This window comes from Sipha flava, unplaced genomic scaffold, assembly GCF_003268045.1.
Source record: "Sipha flava isolate LNK unplaced genomic scaffold, YSA_version1 245_pilon_pilon, whole genome shotgun sequence".
NCBI lineage: Eukaryota > Metazoa > Arthropoda > Insecta > Hemiptera > Aphididae > Sipha > Sipha flava.
The window spans coordinates 138,702-157,160 of record NW_020272893.1 but is presented as its reverse complement, the minus strand read 5'-3'; the positions used below and the strand labels follow the sequence as shown (position 1 = coordinate 157,160).

Here is an 18,459-nt window from a genome sequence, read left to right as displayed (position 1 = left end):
TGTGTAAATGTGTGTGTGTGTGTGTGTGTGTGTGTGTGTGTGTGTGTGTGTGTGTGTGTGTGTGTGTGTGTGAGCATTAAAACGTATTTTATATTTCAAAACAATTAATGTGTAGATAAAATATTATAATACTGTTTTGCTGCGAATGTTTGCGTACACGGATCGTTTTTACACGAAGTATAAAAGCGCTCGATAGGCGATTTGTCTTGAACGTACGTTTCACGCATACCACGTTAACCCGGTCTACGGTCACAGAGAACATTGATCAACAGGATTATCGCAAACTACGTAACACGTTGCCGATCTTTCGGAAGCGAACAATCAAAATCATAATCGTGCGCAACAGATAGACCACGGTATACGTCATTGTTTTTATCCGTTTGATAATATATTCCGGTGCCCAGGATAACGCATCGCAATGCAGTGGTATGCCGAGGTGGAGGAGATGCACTGCGCAGGAGTATCTCGGCACAACTTTAGCGTTCTCCGTACGGAAGGCTTGGAACATTTTTAACGTAACCGAAATACGTTTACAAACGCACTGGTAAAACGGTTGACGAAAACACAACATAATTTAAAACGATGGCAAAATTTTAATCAATTGCGAATAATCAGATAATATAATTGAAATAATTTCACTGACGAACATTGAATTGAGTAAATATTTTCGGTGCAGACAAATTATGATGTATGAATATAAACTAGTACGATTGAACAGTTCCGGTATACACTCGCATACAATGGCATAGATACGATTTTTTTCCCGGAGGAGAGGTTTAAAAGTCATTTCATAATATTCTTAGTACATCTTAATACGAGGTCCGATATAATAATATTACTTTTAAAATGGTATTGTTATTATGTACCGTGTTTAATGAACATTATTTTGATACTCAATTATTACTGTATACCTAATCATAGTAAAACGAAAATATAATTTCACCATAATAATATGTAAATATTAATAAACAATAATTAAACATCATTAAAAAAAATCTGGGGGGGGGGATGTAAATTCCTTATCCCTCACTCCTTACTACGCCACTGCTTACATTCAAGCCATATCATTCGGTTAAAACGCAACACCGCACGACGCGGTCCGGAGGAGAACAACGCACGAAGTTTCAGTTGAAAACGGATTCCGCGAAGTCGCCGCCGGGAAGTTATTCGCGTACTGTTCCATTCAACAACCAGACGATTACGTTCATCCGACCGATTCAACCACGGGGTACATTTTTTGTTGCACAAACGATATCGTATGTGAACGTTGTGTTTGCGATTCGGCCGGTCGCGCGCGCGCGAATTCGTATTCAATTCGATTCTTTTCTTCGCCATCAAATTCGGCGGTCGGTTAGCGGGGATAAGATCTTTTTGCACGGGCCGCGGATTCGTGGTGTTCGGGTGTCGATTGTGAGATTGCAATCGGATCGCCGGGGTACGTGCGTTAATCGCGAACAGGAGGGACGCCGTGACGGGGATCGGGTCCGGGATTTTTTGTAGGCGGGAACCGCTGGTGGGCTACAAGGGCTCGGAGCCACGCCATCAACAACTCGCGGGAAATTAATACGAGACGGCTGCACAGTTACGTTATTGTTTACGCTTTTCCCACCCCTCCGCGACCGTCCAAAAATTCCGGTCGAATCGCATTTCGTAGGAACGCGTATATCGGTCGTTGTATTGTGGGCGCGCGGTTAGGTTAGCCGTGCATAAATCAACGTACTTAAGCATGACTTGTACGAGTTGAAAATTTCTTCCGTACCTCTGACGCGCGATACTTCGTCTAATTGTAACTATAACAACAATAATTTGAGCCAAATTTTTTTTTCTAAAAAAGGCTAATAAAAAAAAAAAACAACAATATTAATAATGACAACAATAGTAATAATAGTATTAATGACATCGTAATATCGTCGACTAGTGATTCAGACCACGTATATAGAAAAAAGAAAATCGTATTTGTCATTTATACATAAAAAAAAAAGTGGAAAAAAAATAACCCACTTTGACAAATTTTAATCTTATCGTTATTTTAAGGAGGGAAAAGACTAAATAGTTAATTTATTATGTTTTAGATTATCAGATGAACAAAATATATAAAATGTAAACACTTTACTATTCAAATATTATCAATAGTAATGCACAACGAATATTTTTTATATTTAAGAAAAGATTATTATTATCTTCATTAAAAAAAAACGTTTAACAATAAAAATGTGCATGTCTTAGTACGCTGTGAATTATATTGCTCTGAAAATTTAATATATTAAGATACGAGTTATTGAGCTCCCATCGACGACGTATATCTCGGCTATCGCAATGTTTTTTTTTCTGCGTAATTATAATGCTATTGTAAATACGTACTTATTGTTACGATTAATTTATCACTAACGTTTAAGCGCACGGCGACACAGGACTATGAAAATATATTTATCACCACTCCGTATAATGTCTTGTAACATATACACATGGTTATACGCTCACGTGGATAGTGTACATACGTGTCAGGTTTTCAATTTTATTCGGTTCCTCGTCTAGTCACGTACTGAAACGCACTACGGGCTACAAGTGCGTGTGCAATAGGCTTAAACTAGAGCTCGCTATTTCACGTGTATTTACGTGAAATTTACATTCGAAAATATATGACCATGAACTTAATATTATAAAAATGCATGTACATGTGTAAAATTATTCACGTGTATTTGTATACTTAAGTATTCACGTATTTTAGTGTTGATATTGTCTTTACTTTCATTATATTGTTAAACATTAAGATCAATTAAAATTTCACAAAACACGCATTCAACGATGAATTTCAAAAATACTAAGGATAGAAATAATATAGCATGGTTAATCAAATTAAATACTTTTAAGTTACAACGTATATTATTAAAGCCCGACAGCCACATATTTAGATGAGATACATTGTGCCGACAAGTTACGACGTAAAAATGTAAATTTTTTTTCCGGAGCTTTTGTCGGCCGGAGGCCACATTAGTTCGGGAATCCTGGGTCCGAGTTCCGCGTGCCATTATGGTAAACACAGCATTGACCAATTAATATTCACTCTGCAGTACTACGTAACGATCGATTAAACAAATATTTGTGAACACGTGAATACACTAAAATACGTGAATAGGTATATTAAATTCTCGTGTATCAAGTATACGAGAATAAACATTTTTTATTCGCGTGTTCATGGACCCCGTTTTCAAGTGGGTATTAATTCACGTTTTCCATCAAGACCTCTAGTATAAACCGGACGACACGAATTCGCTCGAAAAATAATAATTACATTATACGTCCGTTTACGTAGTACAAGTTTAATACTGTTCTCTACTATCCGAAGTATTCGTTTAGTGTTCAGTATTATTTTATCATGTGCGCGTGATTCACACAATAACCGTTGAATTATCCGATACTCGAATCAGATCGAAATCGAATTCCGTGGCAAATGATTTCATGCGCGTGTTACACGATATTTTGTTGATCTGGTGTTTTATCTTATAAGCAAAGAGTTTTTTTTAGTGGTTCTTAGTCCGTGGTTCCGACTCACAAATTGGTCACGACCGCATGTACAATTTGGAACAATGACAGCAATAATTCAAAACCGCAAATTGGCTTAAAAAAATCTTTAATTTATATTTATTGTTTTATAAAATGGTGTGTTTGTTTAATATGTAAATGCTGGTATATTATTCACGGATTGAAATTTGAAACACACATCATCGAATTATTTTCTAAGGATAATAAATAATTTTCAAAAGTTACTATAGAAGTTACACATTGGAATCGTTTTCAATAACGAGCGTGGTTTGGTTAATTATTTGTTTCACGAGTGATAAAACAATTGTTGTTGGTTAAATGATTTTCGTTTTGACCCGTTTTGGCGGTCGTGACACTGAAAAGATTAAGAATAAATGGTCTTCAGGACGGAAACTATTTTGCGTTTTTAATTCAATTGCGGCTCGTTTTGCAATTTGTCTAGAAAAAACTTATAATTTTTGCAGAAAAGCAAATGTCTTTTAAAATCTAAGTTTTGTGATGTACAATATTAGCTATGACACGATCAAGGACGAATCGGTGATATTTTGCGGCCCGGAAAATAGAAATCAAAGCAATCTCCAATAACTTTTTTTGTTAAAAAAAGAAAAAAAAAAATATTTATAATTTATATTCCCACGTAAAGACTTGATTGTCATGAAATTATCCTATATCCTATTCTACCCTTGAACTTGATACATATAGTACCACGATCGCTAAGGGTGGTTATAATCTAAAACAAAATCATAAATACAACCCACGCGTTGTGTACGCAATAATTAAATGCGCGACACCGATGCACTTAAATTGCCTATTCACACCGCCGTGCAAAATTTATAATATTTTCGTATACATTTCATACAATACAAACGCACATTACAATCGGATCGTATAACACATATTTAAATTATAGAAGAAATCCAAATCAAACGTAGAAATATCTTTTTAACTATAGCAACGATTATTTTGAAATTATTTCATACGGAAAAAAATTAATCTAACCGCAACGTGTTATGTTCCATAATATTCTATATTTTTCTTGGCCTATCTTAGAATTTCCAAAGTAGAATACAAATATGTTTCACAATTTTTTGATGAGATACACGAAATTTAATTGTACATATGTTTTACGTTAGACTTCCTTAAACGAATTTTTTCTCATTAAACTTCCTTAATTAGAATGATTACACATCGGCGGAAAGTTCACACGTTATTCGGTTCAAAATAACGGTTTTTTTCACCGTTAAGAATAATGCGGATTAAGATATTTATATTAGGATGGCCCTTAGTAAGGGTGAAGAAAAATAATTAAATATTTTAGATTTCTCATCCCAATAAAAAATGTATTTAATATTAATATGTCAATTTAATAGATTCAGTAATAATTCACGTTTTCGAAATAATAATACAATATACTCAAGTAATTATACAATGATATAATTAATAGAATTTTTATAATTAATCTCAGGTGTAAATATGTTTAGTAAAATTGGAATTTATAATCACAATGGAAGTTTATTGAACATCAGGCGATAGATTTAAATATGATTAAAAAATAAAACATATATTATGTCCCAAATCATCACTGATGATAACCCCTCATTGATGAATTGGAGTTATAAAGTTAAAACGAAAAAACAAACGTTTAAAAATAAAATTAAGATAATATACATAACAAATAAAACAATACCTACGATGTATACATGAAGATATTTAGAAGTGAAAATAATTTACATACACAAAGCATATTAATAGTTAGAAGATTATTTTACTTATAAGCTTACATGATTGGTAATAATTAGAAGGATCTCATTGAATCTGTTCCAAACGTACATACGAGTTATCATTCGAATTAAAATAAACGGTATATATACCTGTTACTATGTTCGCGATGATAATATACGTACGGCATGTATTATACACCCGCGTCATTTTATATCTGTTTAGATCATAATTGCTCGTTCATCATACGTATAGTGATGGAGTTAAAGTCGTAAATTACAAAGACACAAGATAATAGAATCACCGGGAATACTGATTATTCCCTCTTCTCCATCAACACCCTAGATGATATGCCTTCAACTATTTTTTAAAATCTTCCAGCTTCATGCAAGAATATGTTCACTTTCGCTAATTTAAATTAAATGTTTAAACACATTTTACATGACCTATATCCGAGTTATTGACAAAAGAAAAAAAATTTAATCTTAAAAACTCTATATAATATTATTATAGTCGATTACACTACACATATTGTATGAAAAATAATACAAATATTTGTAAACTCAATAGAGTTTGGTTTAAAATAAATTTCTACCAATCTGTGGTTCGATGGATACGGGATTTAAAATAAATAATGCCAGTTTAAGTTTTTATACGGTTTAAAAAAAATCGAGAGTGCTCAGCAAAACGGAAAAATGATTTCTTGACATGTTTTGAATTTTGTATTTCATTTCTAACACACTCCGTATCTTGTCTTCGGACTATTCATTATACATGTATTGGTTATTTTTATTATAATTGTTTTTCTTTATTTTTTTTAAACATAAACTGAAAAAGTGTTTAAAGTTTATTGTTCTCATTTTTTGTTGAAATTACTTGGTTATTCGGGTGTTGAATTGTGTTTTTTTTGTTCAAACGAATTTGCATGTCAAGTAAAACTTTCGTGAGAGGAGTGACGAAAAATATAGAAACCATTATCCAAATTGAATCCCCGCCGCGCCTCTGTAATAGCTCACCGATGACTATACCATCAACGTGCAATCACTGAGCCGCATTTTCCGCCGTCCGATTAATAAAAATAAGAATAGTAAGCGTCTTTAATGTAATCCCGTTTTTCTTTTTTTACAGACGGTCTCGGTCACGGTGTCCGTCATGACGCTGACGTCGATTTCCATCGATCGCTGGTATGCCATCTGCCATCCGTTGAAATTCAAATCGACCACCGGCCGTGCCAGGACCGCAATCATTATCATATGGATCGTGGGACTCGCCTCAGGTAATGGAATATTGAAATTCGCAACGAGCGAAAGACGCGACGACGGAAGCACGTTCGCCCGGAGACCCACGTACGGGGTTAGGTGGTGAATACGTCGTACTTGTATCGCATAATAGCTATATTGTATACCGTATAAAGGGTATTTTTACATGTAAACATAATCATATAAACGACATGCTGCCGTGCGTCAGGTAGTCGGAATGTCAATGTTCTAAGACGATCATTTGGACGATATAATGATCTCGTGTTGGATTTATTTCGCGGGTATGAAGTTTTATTATTTGCAATATAATATTTTCGTTTTTCTCATGGTTTCAAAATACAGACGTCTGTTTTGATAATAATATTAATAATAATAATAATAATAATACGAATATTCAACACGGAATATAACGCTAAATTGGATATTTGCGTTAAATATATACGAAAAACTCACGATGAAAATTTTTATCTACTATTCGTTTTATACTGAATATTTTAATATCGGGAGATTATAATTCTTCGCAACAATAATAATAAAAGAAAAAATTTTTTATTTCATAATTTAAATGTAATGGCTTTTCAAAAATGCCATATGATGCAATAAAAGTTATATTGTCAAGTCTTAAATATTTCTTTGATTGTATAATCATTACGTTTTTTAATATTACAATAATAATTAAAAATAATTTATTTGTTTAACAATATTTGTAAACATTTTCTCCTAATACTTTAATAATTGAATAAAAATAAAGTATTATAAATATTAAAGTAAACATATATATATATATATTAATACAGTATAGTTTTCAATTAATGCTTCAACTTACTTTTTATTATTTAAATCAAAAGCACATAGAGTATAGGAAAAATTAATGTTATTTCGATGTATTTATTGTTATTTTAGTTCGGATGATTTTTTATATATAAATAATTTTTTTTTTTTTTTTATTAGCAAAAGTGTATTTACATTCTGTATTTATGTATACAATAAGTAAATTTTGTAGCAAGTAATAACAATAGATAAGAAAAAAAAATATGACTTTACGTGAGGAGGGAAGTCCACCGGTGTGGATACCATCAGACATGAAAAGGGGTTTTGTTAGTTAGTACGAGTTGGGGTTCAAAAATCACGATAACAATTACTTTTTAGTCGATGTGGGGGATTGTCTGCAAGTCTGAGATGGCTTAACTGGATATTAATGGGTTTAAATGGTTGGATAGATTATGTGTGAAATGCTTTATAGTAATTTTTAACTATAATAAGAACTGTTTCAATTTCCAGGTCATTGTGTAATGAGAGATTAGAGACATATTATGGTGCGGATGTTATTTGTCGTAGAGAGATTGATTGAAAGGCCTGGATGGTTTTTATTTGGAAAGGCTTAGCACATCCCCATATTTTGATCCCATAGGCCTATATGGGTCTTAGCATTGATTTGTGTATTATAAGTTAATAAAACTATATATTAATATTATATATTATATATTTTTTTATTATTATATTATAAGTTTGTTGTTAATTGAGAGTTTAGACTTGATAATTGGGCGTAGTAGGTAGAGTCTACTATTAAGAAGCTTTCTTTTGTATTTTTGATCTGATGAGATTTTGCAACTATTATGGATGGTATATTTTATGTGTTTTGAAATTGATGAGAAAATAAGTCGAGTATATCTGGTTGACGATTTAAATGGTAGGCCAATAAGTTGGACCATTTGGAAATACGAAAGTGCAACCAAATTTTTGGATATTGTCGAGGAGGATTCTCCTTCTAGTGTTTGTCAATCTACTACCCCATTGGGTGTTCTTGGCATTGTAGTCACCACGAGCGATGAACGTGCGTCCTTGTGATTTTAAGAAGTTGAAAGTTGGAGGGGCGTTACTGCCGGTAGAAGAGGACAATAAACAGAGGAAAGTGAAGTTGAATATGGTTTATGACGATTTGTATGTTAATTGCTTGTATTGACGGTAACTGAAGGTTTTGAAGCGGGTAGTGTGGGATTTTTGTTGAGATTAGAATGGCAGATCCTGCGTGGGCAGTTCCGTTGGGATGATCGGCTCTGTAAATTTGATATCCAGGGAAAAATTGGTTAGTATTGGAAGTGTAATGAGTTTCTGTTATTAAAGCAAAATCTATTTTATTTTGAATTAAAAGGTGTAATAATTCGGGCTCGTTTTGTTTTAGACCGTTTGCGTTCCATAGCAAAATTTGAAGCGATTTTGTATTTAAGAAATTAGTCATATTATAGAATTATTTTATTTATAACTATGGTGAGTAATTGAATTAAAGGGTTTATTAATATCTTGATTTCGTTCAAAAATGAGGACATCAGTTTTTCTATGTTACTTTCGTTTGAGGAACTATGAGTTTCATGTTGTGTGTAATTTTTTTTTTTTTAATGTGATTCAGGAGGGATTTTGCTGGGGAGAGGAGGGAATTATTTTGGATCCTGTATTATTGGTGTAATCTGAGTGTTATCCTCGCTGGAGTTACTTCTCACGTTTACACCATTAGTATTTTTTACTAGATTAATATTATATTTATATGTTTTTACAAATGTAACTTGAGTTTCGATGTAGACGTTGAAGATTTTTGTGTGTGTTGCATCCCTGGTAGTTCGCTGTATGGTTGCCTCTGCATAATGTGCAAGTTGGTGTTTGGTCCTTGGGCAGGGTGCAAGTTGAGGTCAGGTGTTGTCCTACGGACGCATCTTGGTGGGTGAGCACAATAGCTTTTCGTGTAACCGTATTCTTAACAATTTGTGCATTGAATAAGCTCATGGCGTTTGTGAGGTTCTTCGACGGATATTTTGGTATAGAGTAAATTTTTTAGTTGTAATTGTTATAGAAGTGCAATAGAAGCGTACCTATTTTTGAATAAAAACTTTCCGTGTTTGTTTTTATTTATTTTTGGTGATGTGGAATAATGCGCGTTTGGGTGTTTTTTGGGGTTGTTGACTTTGAAATTATTGAAGTTGCCTTTTTATATTTCAATGTCGGAATTATTTCTGAATACGTCACTTAAATCGCATTATATACGGTTCTTATGATGATTGATAGCGAGTTTGGTATTGTGCTTAATTATATTTGCTAAGTGTACTTAGTAACTTTGTGCTAAGTCATAAGTCATAATCGTAGACAGTAGACCGCAGTATAATATTATACTACATTTTATTAATTCTATTTAATTACCTACAGGCTACTAGTTAAAATTAATTGAAGTTCCTAAACATTAGTAGTTACTATTTATTTTTACTATGGATTGATCTAATAATGTCTAATACTATTGATCTTACATTATTATTTCAATCTGGCAGTTATATAGTTAACATTTATGTAAACACCATAATATTTTTGTAAAATACTGAATTATACACGTATAATACATATCAATGCTTCGAGTGCCTACAATTGTAGTGGGCTGTCTCTTACGTCATTACTCAATATTCAATGATAAACTTGAAAATTATCAAGAAACAGTTTATTTCACTGTAATAATAAAAAAAAAAAGAAAACCAATAATATAATTCAATATAAAAATAACAATCAGGTTTGGTAATATAACCACTTTGGCTCAATAAATATAAATAAATAATTATATAAATAAATACAGTTGACAAAAAAAACAATTCAAAAATAACAAATATAAATAAATAATGAATATAATGTGTTTAGTTTTGAATCAGCAAATATAATAAAATAAATAATAATAATATACCAATGTGGCCCACACGGTACATAAATTAATAGTAATTAATTGCCCATAGTGGCTACAGTACAAATAATTCAAATAAATGAATAATGTACAATATGGCCCACACGTCACACAATAATAAATAATAAGTGTAATATATAATACGAACGTGTCCCAACAAATACAATATCGTGCTCTTGACGGCTAGGCCCGTCGGCCTTTAAAGAAAAGAAACAAAAATGATCGACCAATACTCGCAATTACCAACGAAGACGAAAGGATCTACAAACTCCGGACAATGATTAAAATGAACTAAAACCACGTTATTCACAATGGCTGTTGGTAAGTGACAACCCTAAAACACGGTGACTATGAATGATAGGAAATACTATTTGCGCAGAACGCCACTTACCAGACAGCCGACACGAGAACACGAAACACAGACAACGCGGTTTTACAAGATGGCTGTAGACCAACGAACAATTGAAAAAGACACGGTTAATGTGCACACCACGACGAACACGAACAGAGAGAACGGCGGTGCCGACGAAATTCACCGCGAAGGCTGTGCCGCCGGATACCACAAAATGAAGATAAATGTCTCAGTGTCACCACAATAAAACTGAAAACAAAGAAACTTAAGAAAACTCGTGTTACCGAGAACATGACTTAACAATAAACAAAAAACATAACGGACAACTTTTCGAAAACGTGGTATAACGAATACATTTACGCGCGATGATAACAGCGCGATTACGTGCCCGGCCGGTCGCTCACGGAGGCTCATCACCGCCGCCGACGATGGCTGCGGATAGGCAACGCACCGCTACGCATTGCACGAAAATGATAACATGAACGAGTTACAAATAACAATATTGACGCGAACCATACGCGTATTACACAATTAAAAAATAAAATGGTTGTGTTTATATGCAGGTACGGTACCTACGCATAAATCGTTATATGCAGGTACGGTACATACGTATAAAACGTTATATGCAGGTACTGCGTCAAAATCATTCAGACATGAAAATCATTAAATTTTTTTAAGGTATATTACGTCATATTATTTATTACAATATTACATATTTTATTACATGAATAAAATGCGTCAAATAGAATATATATATATCAAACAATTTGATATGCTGTCACTTATTATAAGTTATTACCTGTATTATAAGGTATTACCTTCATCACTTTTTTTGTTTTTTTGAGGGTGGCTCACTGCTATGTTTTTTTTTTTAGTGGCTCTATCAACACTTGTTTTATTGAAGGAGCAAAGTTGTTTTAATGCGCGTTTGGGTCTACCTCTAACTTTCAATTTATCCTTAAACTTCAGTAGTAATCGTCCAGATAGATCAGCAGGCTTGCTTTCGTCTTCAAGTGTGGTTGATGTTCCTTCGCTATTGTCCTCTTCGTTCAATGTTTGTTGTACTGGAGGCTCGAATTCGATTGCGAGTGTTGACTTTGGTTTAGTTTCTATAGATGCACAAGCGCTCGCTGCAAGTAATGAACAATTTTAAATTTCAGAACCAGATCGTATGATACGTTCAATTTCTTTCATACCCTTAAGGTAAGCTTGAAATTGGTCTGTTTCATGGCAAGCAGATAGGCTAGCGATGCTGAGGGCGATAGGCAACATCATATTGTATTTTTGACGATTACTCAATACCGGAACTTCTTCCTCATCTAGACGTACTCTATTTTCTATCTCATCTAGTTGTACTTGATCTTCTATTTCATCTAAATTACGTGTAGCTGTATAATTAAGCTCTACATTTCTTCGTTGATGATAACGACTATGAAATAGAGACAATTCGAAAACGGCTGAGAGTGACCCACATTGTTGTTCTCTTATTAGTAGTATATGGCGGCATGGAGACTGATTGTTAGCATAGAACGTACAGGTACATTCAGTATTCGAACATTTATAAACGACTTCATCCTCTTCATATCGTTCTCGTACACCTCCACATTCCAACTTCATAAACTCTTTCCGGTCTTGTAAAGCTTTCAAGCTTTTATGAAAAAGTACACAACCACGGTCATTCAAGGCAAGTGATGCTTCAGCATTCAATTTACAGATGTTAGTGTCTTTGTCATGTATTTTCAGCGATCTGAGATTTGCCGTAGAAGTGGATTCAGTAAGTCTTTCTGAGCAGAACGATACAAGATGAACGATACTTTGAGAAATTTCAGGAAGCGAAGAGAACCTTATATGAAGACTTTGTTTTAATGTCCAAAAAGATCTTTCAATTCTGTTATTTGTGTTGTCTCCTAACGTCGGAAGGTTATTTCTAAAACATTTAACCCAAATGTTTTTGCAACTGTCCCAATTGTTGTTGAATTGGTCTTTTAGTGAAACGTACTTCATGTTGACTCGAACTTGAATATCATTAACTGAAGCGAGAAAAATATTTTTATTTTCATCGTAGAGCTTTTCACTCTGAGCATACAACATATTTTTGAATTTACTCATAATGTCATTTTTAATTTCAACCACTACGGGTGCTGTTGCTACAAGATTTTTAACATATTTTATTACATGAAATGTGCATAGTAAAATGGTTGCTTTTTCAAACACTTCCTTCAAAACAGAAATTTCATTAAAATCTTTGTCAACTATGAAAATATTCGTATCTTGAGTGCATATCGTTTTAAAAACTGAAAAAGCTATGTGGAGATTACTGCTGGTCTCTTCAGATAGAAACGCCAGCATACACATCTCACTTTTATTGGTAGGAGGATTGAGATAACAAAAGCCACACAATTTATATTTGGACATGTCAAAATCAAACGATGTGTCAATTTGAACGACAGTTGAGCATGAAGCTTCAAAAGATTTTTTCATAATATTTGAACTAATACAAAGCACTGAAACGTTTCCATCAACATCTAATTTACTGATTACGTCACCTCCCGCTTCCTCAATTCCTTCCAGAAACATCTGCAGTTCCGATTCATCGGACGATTTGGGAACTAACTTTTGAAGCAAATTTCGAATTTTTTGCGATGAAAGTTTTTTGTCAAATTTACTTTGAAATACATGACTGATCTGACTGACTTTACAGTTGGCGTCGTGAAGATCTGTCAACACGTCTTTCTGTTCACCAGTGAGTTTCATTCTAGTCGTTCCAAACGCAGACCTACTTATTTCGTGATTATGTTCTAAACTAACACTCGTTATCTTGACCCGAGTAGAGTTAGCAGGCTTGAAACATGTAATTTTAGCTTTGCACCCAATGTAATTGTAGTGTAGTTTAGTTCGTTTACCTGTACTATTTGAAGACCGATTGTAAACATGTCGGCAAAGAATTGTAACTTGACGCTTATTGTTGTTGGTAACAATTAACGGTTGGTAATTCTCATCACAAAACGTTTTAAAAGTTTCAAAAAATTGTTCATAACTGTTGAATATTTGGCCCACTTTAATATCATTCTTAATATCATCCATGATAATGAAAGAACTCAAAAAATCACACTTCACACAAAAAAACGCAAAAAACCGAACAAATAACTATGCATAGAACACAAAATTAAACACAGAAAGGACCACGGAGAATCACGGAGCATAGAATAAAATGCAGACAAGTGTCTGCGAGCAACTGGTTTCATGTAATATACTTTTGTACTTTAACTTTACTGTTTTTACAATGTGGTAATATTGCGATGAGTACAGTTCAAGACTGATTATCGGTGTGGTGGAAAATCCTCACGTCACCTTATCGAGACAGTGATAATCTTTATGTGATGAAATAATCTGCCAATTACTCTTATTAAGTTTTATACCAAGCGTGCCTAACCTTTTCAACTTGTGGGTACATTCGAAATTTATATTTATACTACGGGCCGTATACACTTCACGGTTTTTTTTTTGTTCATTGTGATAAAATGTACATAACAATAGACATGATATTATCTTTTTTCACTTATCGAATTGATCACTCTAATCGTGTATGTTCAAACTGTATGTACTTCAAGTACCTATTGTATACAATATCCATGATTACCGAGCAAAGAACGATTGACTGTTTTTTTTCAGTTTTATATTTTATTTTCGATACGAATGTACAGTACCTGCATACAACATTTTATGCGTAGGTACCGTACCTGCATTTAACGTTTTATGTATAGGTACCGTACCTGCATATAACGATTTATGCGTAGGTACCGTACCTGCATATAAACACAACCAAATAAAATACGGTATTTTTACATCAATGTTTATATTACATGCTATTACTCGAAGAACTCATATATTTACGGTAACATTTTTACCGTATATGTAAAATATTTTTGTATATAAATCAATCAGTGTCAACATATTTTCTCAGTTAATTTAATAAATGACCGCAATATAATTATTGTAGTTTGTATTTGAATTTCTTAATCAAATCAAAATAAACGACTGTTAATTTCCTGAGAATTATCATTTATTCTAATTAAAACACTGAATTCTTATACATAATGCGCTATCCCTAATCAATAGATGTTAAAATTATACAGTCAAAAATAATTTTAACTTCATTACAAGAGCATATCATTTCAATAAATAAAAGTAACGCGGCTTTGTATAAAACGTCATTATCTACATGACAATAAATTGTTGATTGTGACAACATAATCAATAAAGTTTTATCGTATGCTCTGATTTATGATAAAGGCGAATAAATGTGTTTATTACTTGCACGTTGAGCAATTCACTTGTATTTACATGAAGATCTACATACTTTTCCGTGCATAACATTTTTCCAGGAACTTTATATTATCATCTTTCACCTGTAGGAGTGCTTATATAGTCAACTTTTTCCCCTTCAGTCTCAGAAAAATTATCCTAAATATACCACTGTCAATCCGAGCGTATACCCCTAAGAAACATGACTCGGGAGTTAGTAAATTCGCTTCTGCAGCAAATCAGCTACATTAATAGCTTCATCAAATTAGACCCTAACGATACATTCAAATTTATCATAATTAGAACGTTTTGTAAACAGGTTATTTTTTATCATGTTAGCACATATCGCCCATTACGGAGTTATGAATAAATCAAGATATTATATAGGTACACCGTGACGCATTGTGTGACGCTCGTGTTGCTGTTTCTCCTCTCATGAAATCAACTATGGTTATCAAAGAGTTGATTAAACCGTCGAAATATTAATTAGTAATGTACGCGCATAAGAACATTTTCCAGTGACGCATTTTTCCTGCGTCATTGGGAGTCATCTTTAATGCAAACATTTTTTCTACCGACATTCGGACGACGATGGATTCGAAACTAAACCCAATATATAACCGTACTAAATGTTTATTATTATAATTATTATTATTTTATGTAAAAATATAATACGTGCAGTGATATCTTTGATTTAAAACTGTTTTTCGGTATTAAAACATTTTGTGTTACAAAATTAATCGAATTTCAACCGCGTATTCATATTTAGTACATGCATTATCATCGTTGATTTTACATACACATATAAAATGTATATTATACATACATTTCTCGGCATAATATGTAAATATGTTTTGTGGAAATAATTTTGACAAAACCTGATCAAAAACAGATAATAACGATTAAACAAATTATTATACGAATAAACAGATTAATACAATATCGGTTCGGTATGAAAACTGCGGCGCGGCATAGCGTCATAAAGCGGGGAAGTTTGGCCAGTCACACGTAACCGACTGGCCGCCACCAACTGCTATCGAACCCCGAACCTCAACCACTGTTATAGATAACCACCAGTCGCATGACTCCGCTAAAAAAAGATAGATGGATGACATAGAAGGCGTCCTTTGAACAAATATAATTTTCAAACATTTTCAATCCTATCCTACAAATAATACGAAAGCCTGTGTTTCAAAATTATTAAAATATTATTATTATATTATTTGAAAAATTTACTTTCTAATTCTACATAACAAATCTATATTTCTAAGCTCAATTATATGTTTTCCGATGAATACTCGTGACACTTTTCGGTTTTTTAGTTATCATATTTAATCGCTTTGCTGTAATGTTTTTCTTTTTATAATAAAAGCAAATCAAAGAAAAAAAAAAGAAAAAAAAAGAACCGTAGACATACACACCCATGCGCTCACACGTGTATACAATATATGTACACAATGAATAACGTGTGTAGTATTAAAAAACCCGATAACATTAATCTGGATTTTTTTTTTTATTTCGCTCGCAGACATTCCTGAGCTATTAGTACTGGAAGCTATAAACAAGACGAAACGGATGTATATTTATCTGACTCAATGCGAAGCCCTGTGGAGCCAAGAATCGGAAACCGCCTACCAAATCGCCAAGATCATCATACTATACGTTCTGCCCCTGTCCCTTATGTCGGTCACCTACTATCAGATTGTACGAGTTCTGTGGAAATCTGACAACATACCCGGCCACACGGAAACGGTGCAGATGTTCAACGCAAACACCTATAATAACGGTGAGATGTTTTTTTTTTTTATTTTATTATATTTATATATTTTTTTGTTCTTAAGAAAAAACGACAAACACGAATTAGTATCACACACAATGCGATTATTTCTCTCTATAGTGTATACGTAAATATTTATACGCGTAATAGGTTTATATGTATTGTGTTTATAGCATTGATGATATGTCGTTATAATACTGGCATAGTAGTTTTGTACGTCGCGATACGAAAAAACACATTTGATTTATTTTCGTCAGTGTCGTGATATTATTATTTTAAATTGTTTAATATTTAAAGGAACATATTTTAATGTTTGAAAAATAATTAAATAAACGAGTACCATAAAACTCTAAATTATTATTGATCGCTGTACACATACATTTAAAATATACCCTACGTTGTCATTTAAATCAACACAGAATTTGAATATATTTTTTATAGCCAACAATGTTTAGCAAGAAAAAACAACGTTCCGCTTTGTTATATTTAATGACAAACCATTTACTAACAATTCAAAACGTATTTTTTCTCTACGTCGAAAGCATTGGTATTTTTTTTTAAATTATATCAATTAATAATTGATCGTCTGAATTGTTACTATGATCATTTTAACATCATTTTGAAAACAAAAAATAGAATTACTTAGACTTATATAGGTACTCGATGGTAAAATACATAAATACATTGTAATAAAGGAAATTTATTTTGAGGGCACTATTAGTATATAACTCTGAAGCAACATATAAAATTGTAAAATATGAGTTTTATTTGAGTTGGGAATGAACATTCAATTCGTTTTTTTAGTTATATATATTTGACTTTTCGTTTATTTAGTAGCATTAAAAAGTACTATAGTATTCGCTCGATGAAATATGTGGGCGTTAAAAGATATTTTATACAAACGTAGAGCTATAGTTTAATAATAAAGTCAATTGAATAAAGAACGACATTGTTTCTTTAAAATATAAGCAGAAAAAAAAAATGGTTAGAAGCAACCATCATTGTGAAATATATCTTTTGCATATTTATATAATATAGTGTATAATACCTAGCTGTAATTATAAAATAAATTAAATAGAAAAAAAAGTCAAACCCATGCACTCTAGTAGTTTAAATTTGCTACTTAAATGTTGTTTGATAAATGCTTGTAACATTTGGTAACATTGCTATATCATGAGCAACAGTGGAAACCTATTAATGAATTTATTGAAATCGAAAAGAAATACTCATGGTTCAGAAAACGGCGAAAAAATACGGTGAAACTGTTCAGCGAATAAGTCAAAACACATAAACTGGCGTTTAAATGCATATAATTGTTTAAATACATTCACACGAGACAATGAACTGTCACACGCACGTAATAAATCAATACGCTAAAGAAATGTTTATCGATCCAGGACACATATTAGTATACGTATTATACGTGCAGTGTTACGAATCAAAAACGAAAAAAGATTTTCACTATCTCCTCCCCATCATCCATCACGTAATTTCTTAACTACTGCTCCAGTACTCTGTTTGAAGTAAGAGGACACGTTCTCGCGTAAATCTCGTTTATTGTAATCTAGTGTAGAAATACAGTCACAGATATATATTCACTTATAGAGGCGGTGGTGATTTAAATACTGTACTGTTGTGCGAGATTATAATTTTCCAGAGAAACGCAATTTTTTGTCTCGCATGTCATACTTTTGCGGTCTTGATTGTTGTGCGAAAAGAAATTGAACATGCGTGACAACTGGGGTAAAATAGGATCGAGAACGTTTTACTTATTTAATCGAACGATTGAGAA

The 18,459-nt window shown here is 32.7% G+C and overlaps 1 protein-coding gene across 2 annotated transcripts in view; it reads left to right on the top strand.

Moving 5' to 3' along the window:
- The window catches only part of LOC112684204 (orexin receptor type 2-like), a 203,364-nt gene that overhangs the window by 162,174 nt on the left and 22,731 nt on the right, over positions 1 to 18,459 (top strand). For both annotated transcript variants that reach the window (XM_025555584.1, XM_025555583.1), the window contains exons 4-5: positions 6,391 to 6,538; positions 16,419 to 16,676. In XM_025555584.1, the coding sequence (XP_025411369.1) occupies positions 6,391 to 6,538; positions 16,419 to 16,676 (406 nt within the window). The remainder of the gene's footprint in view (positions 1 to 6,390; positions 6,539 to 16,418; positions 16,677 to 18,459) is intronic.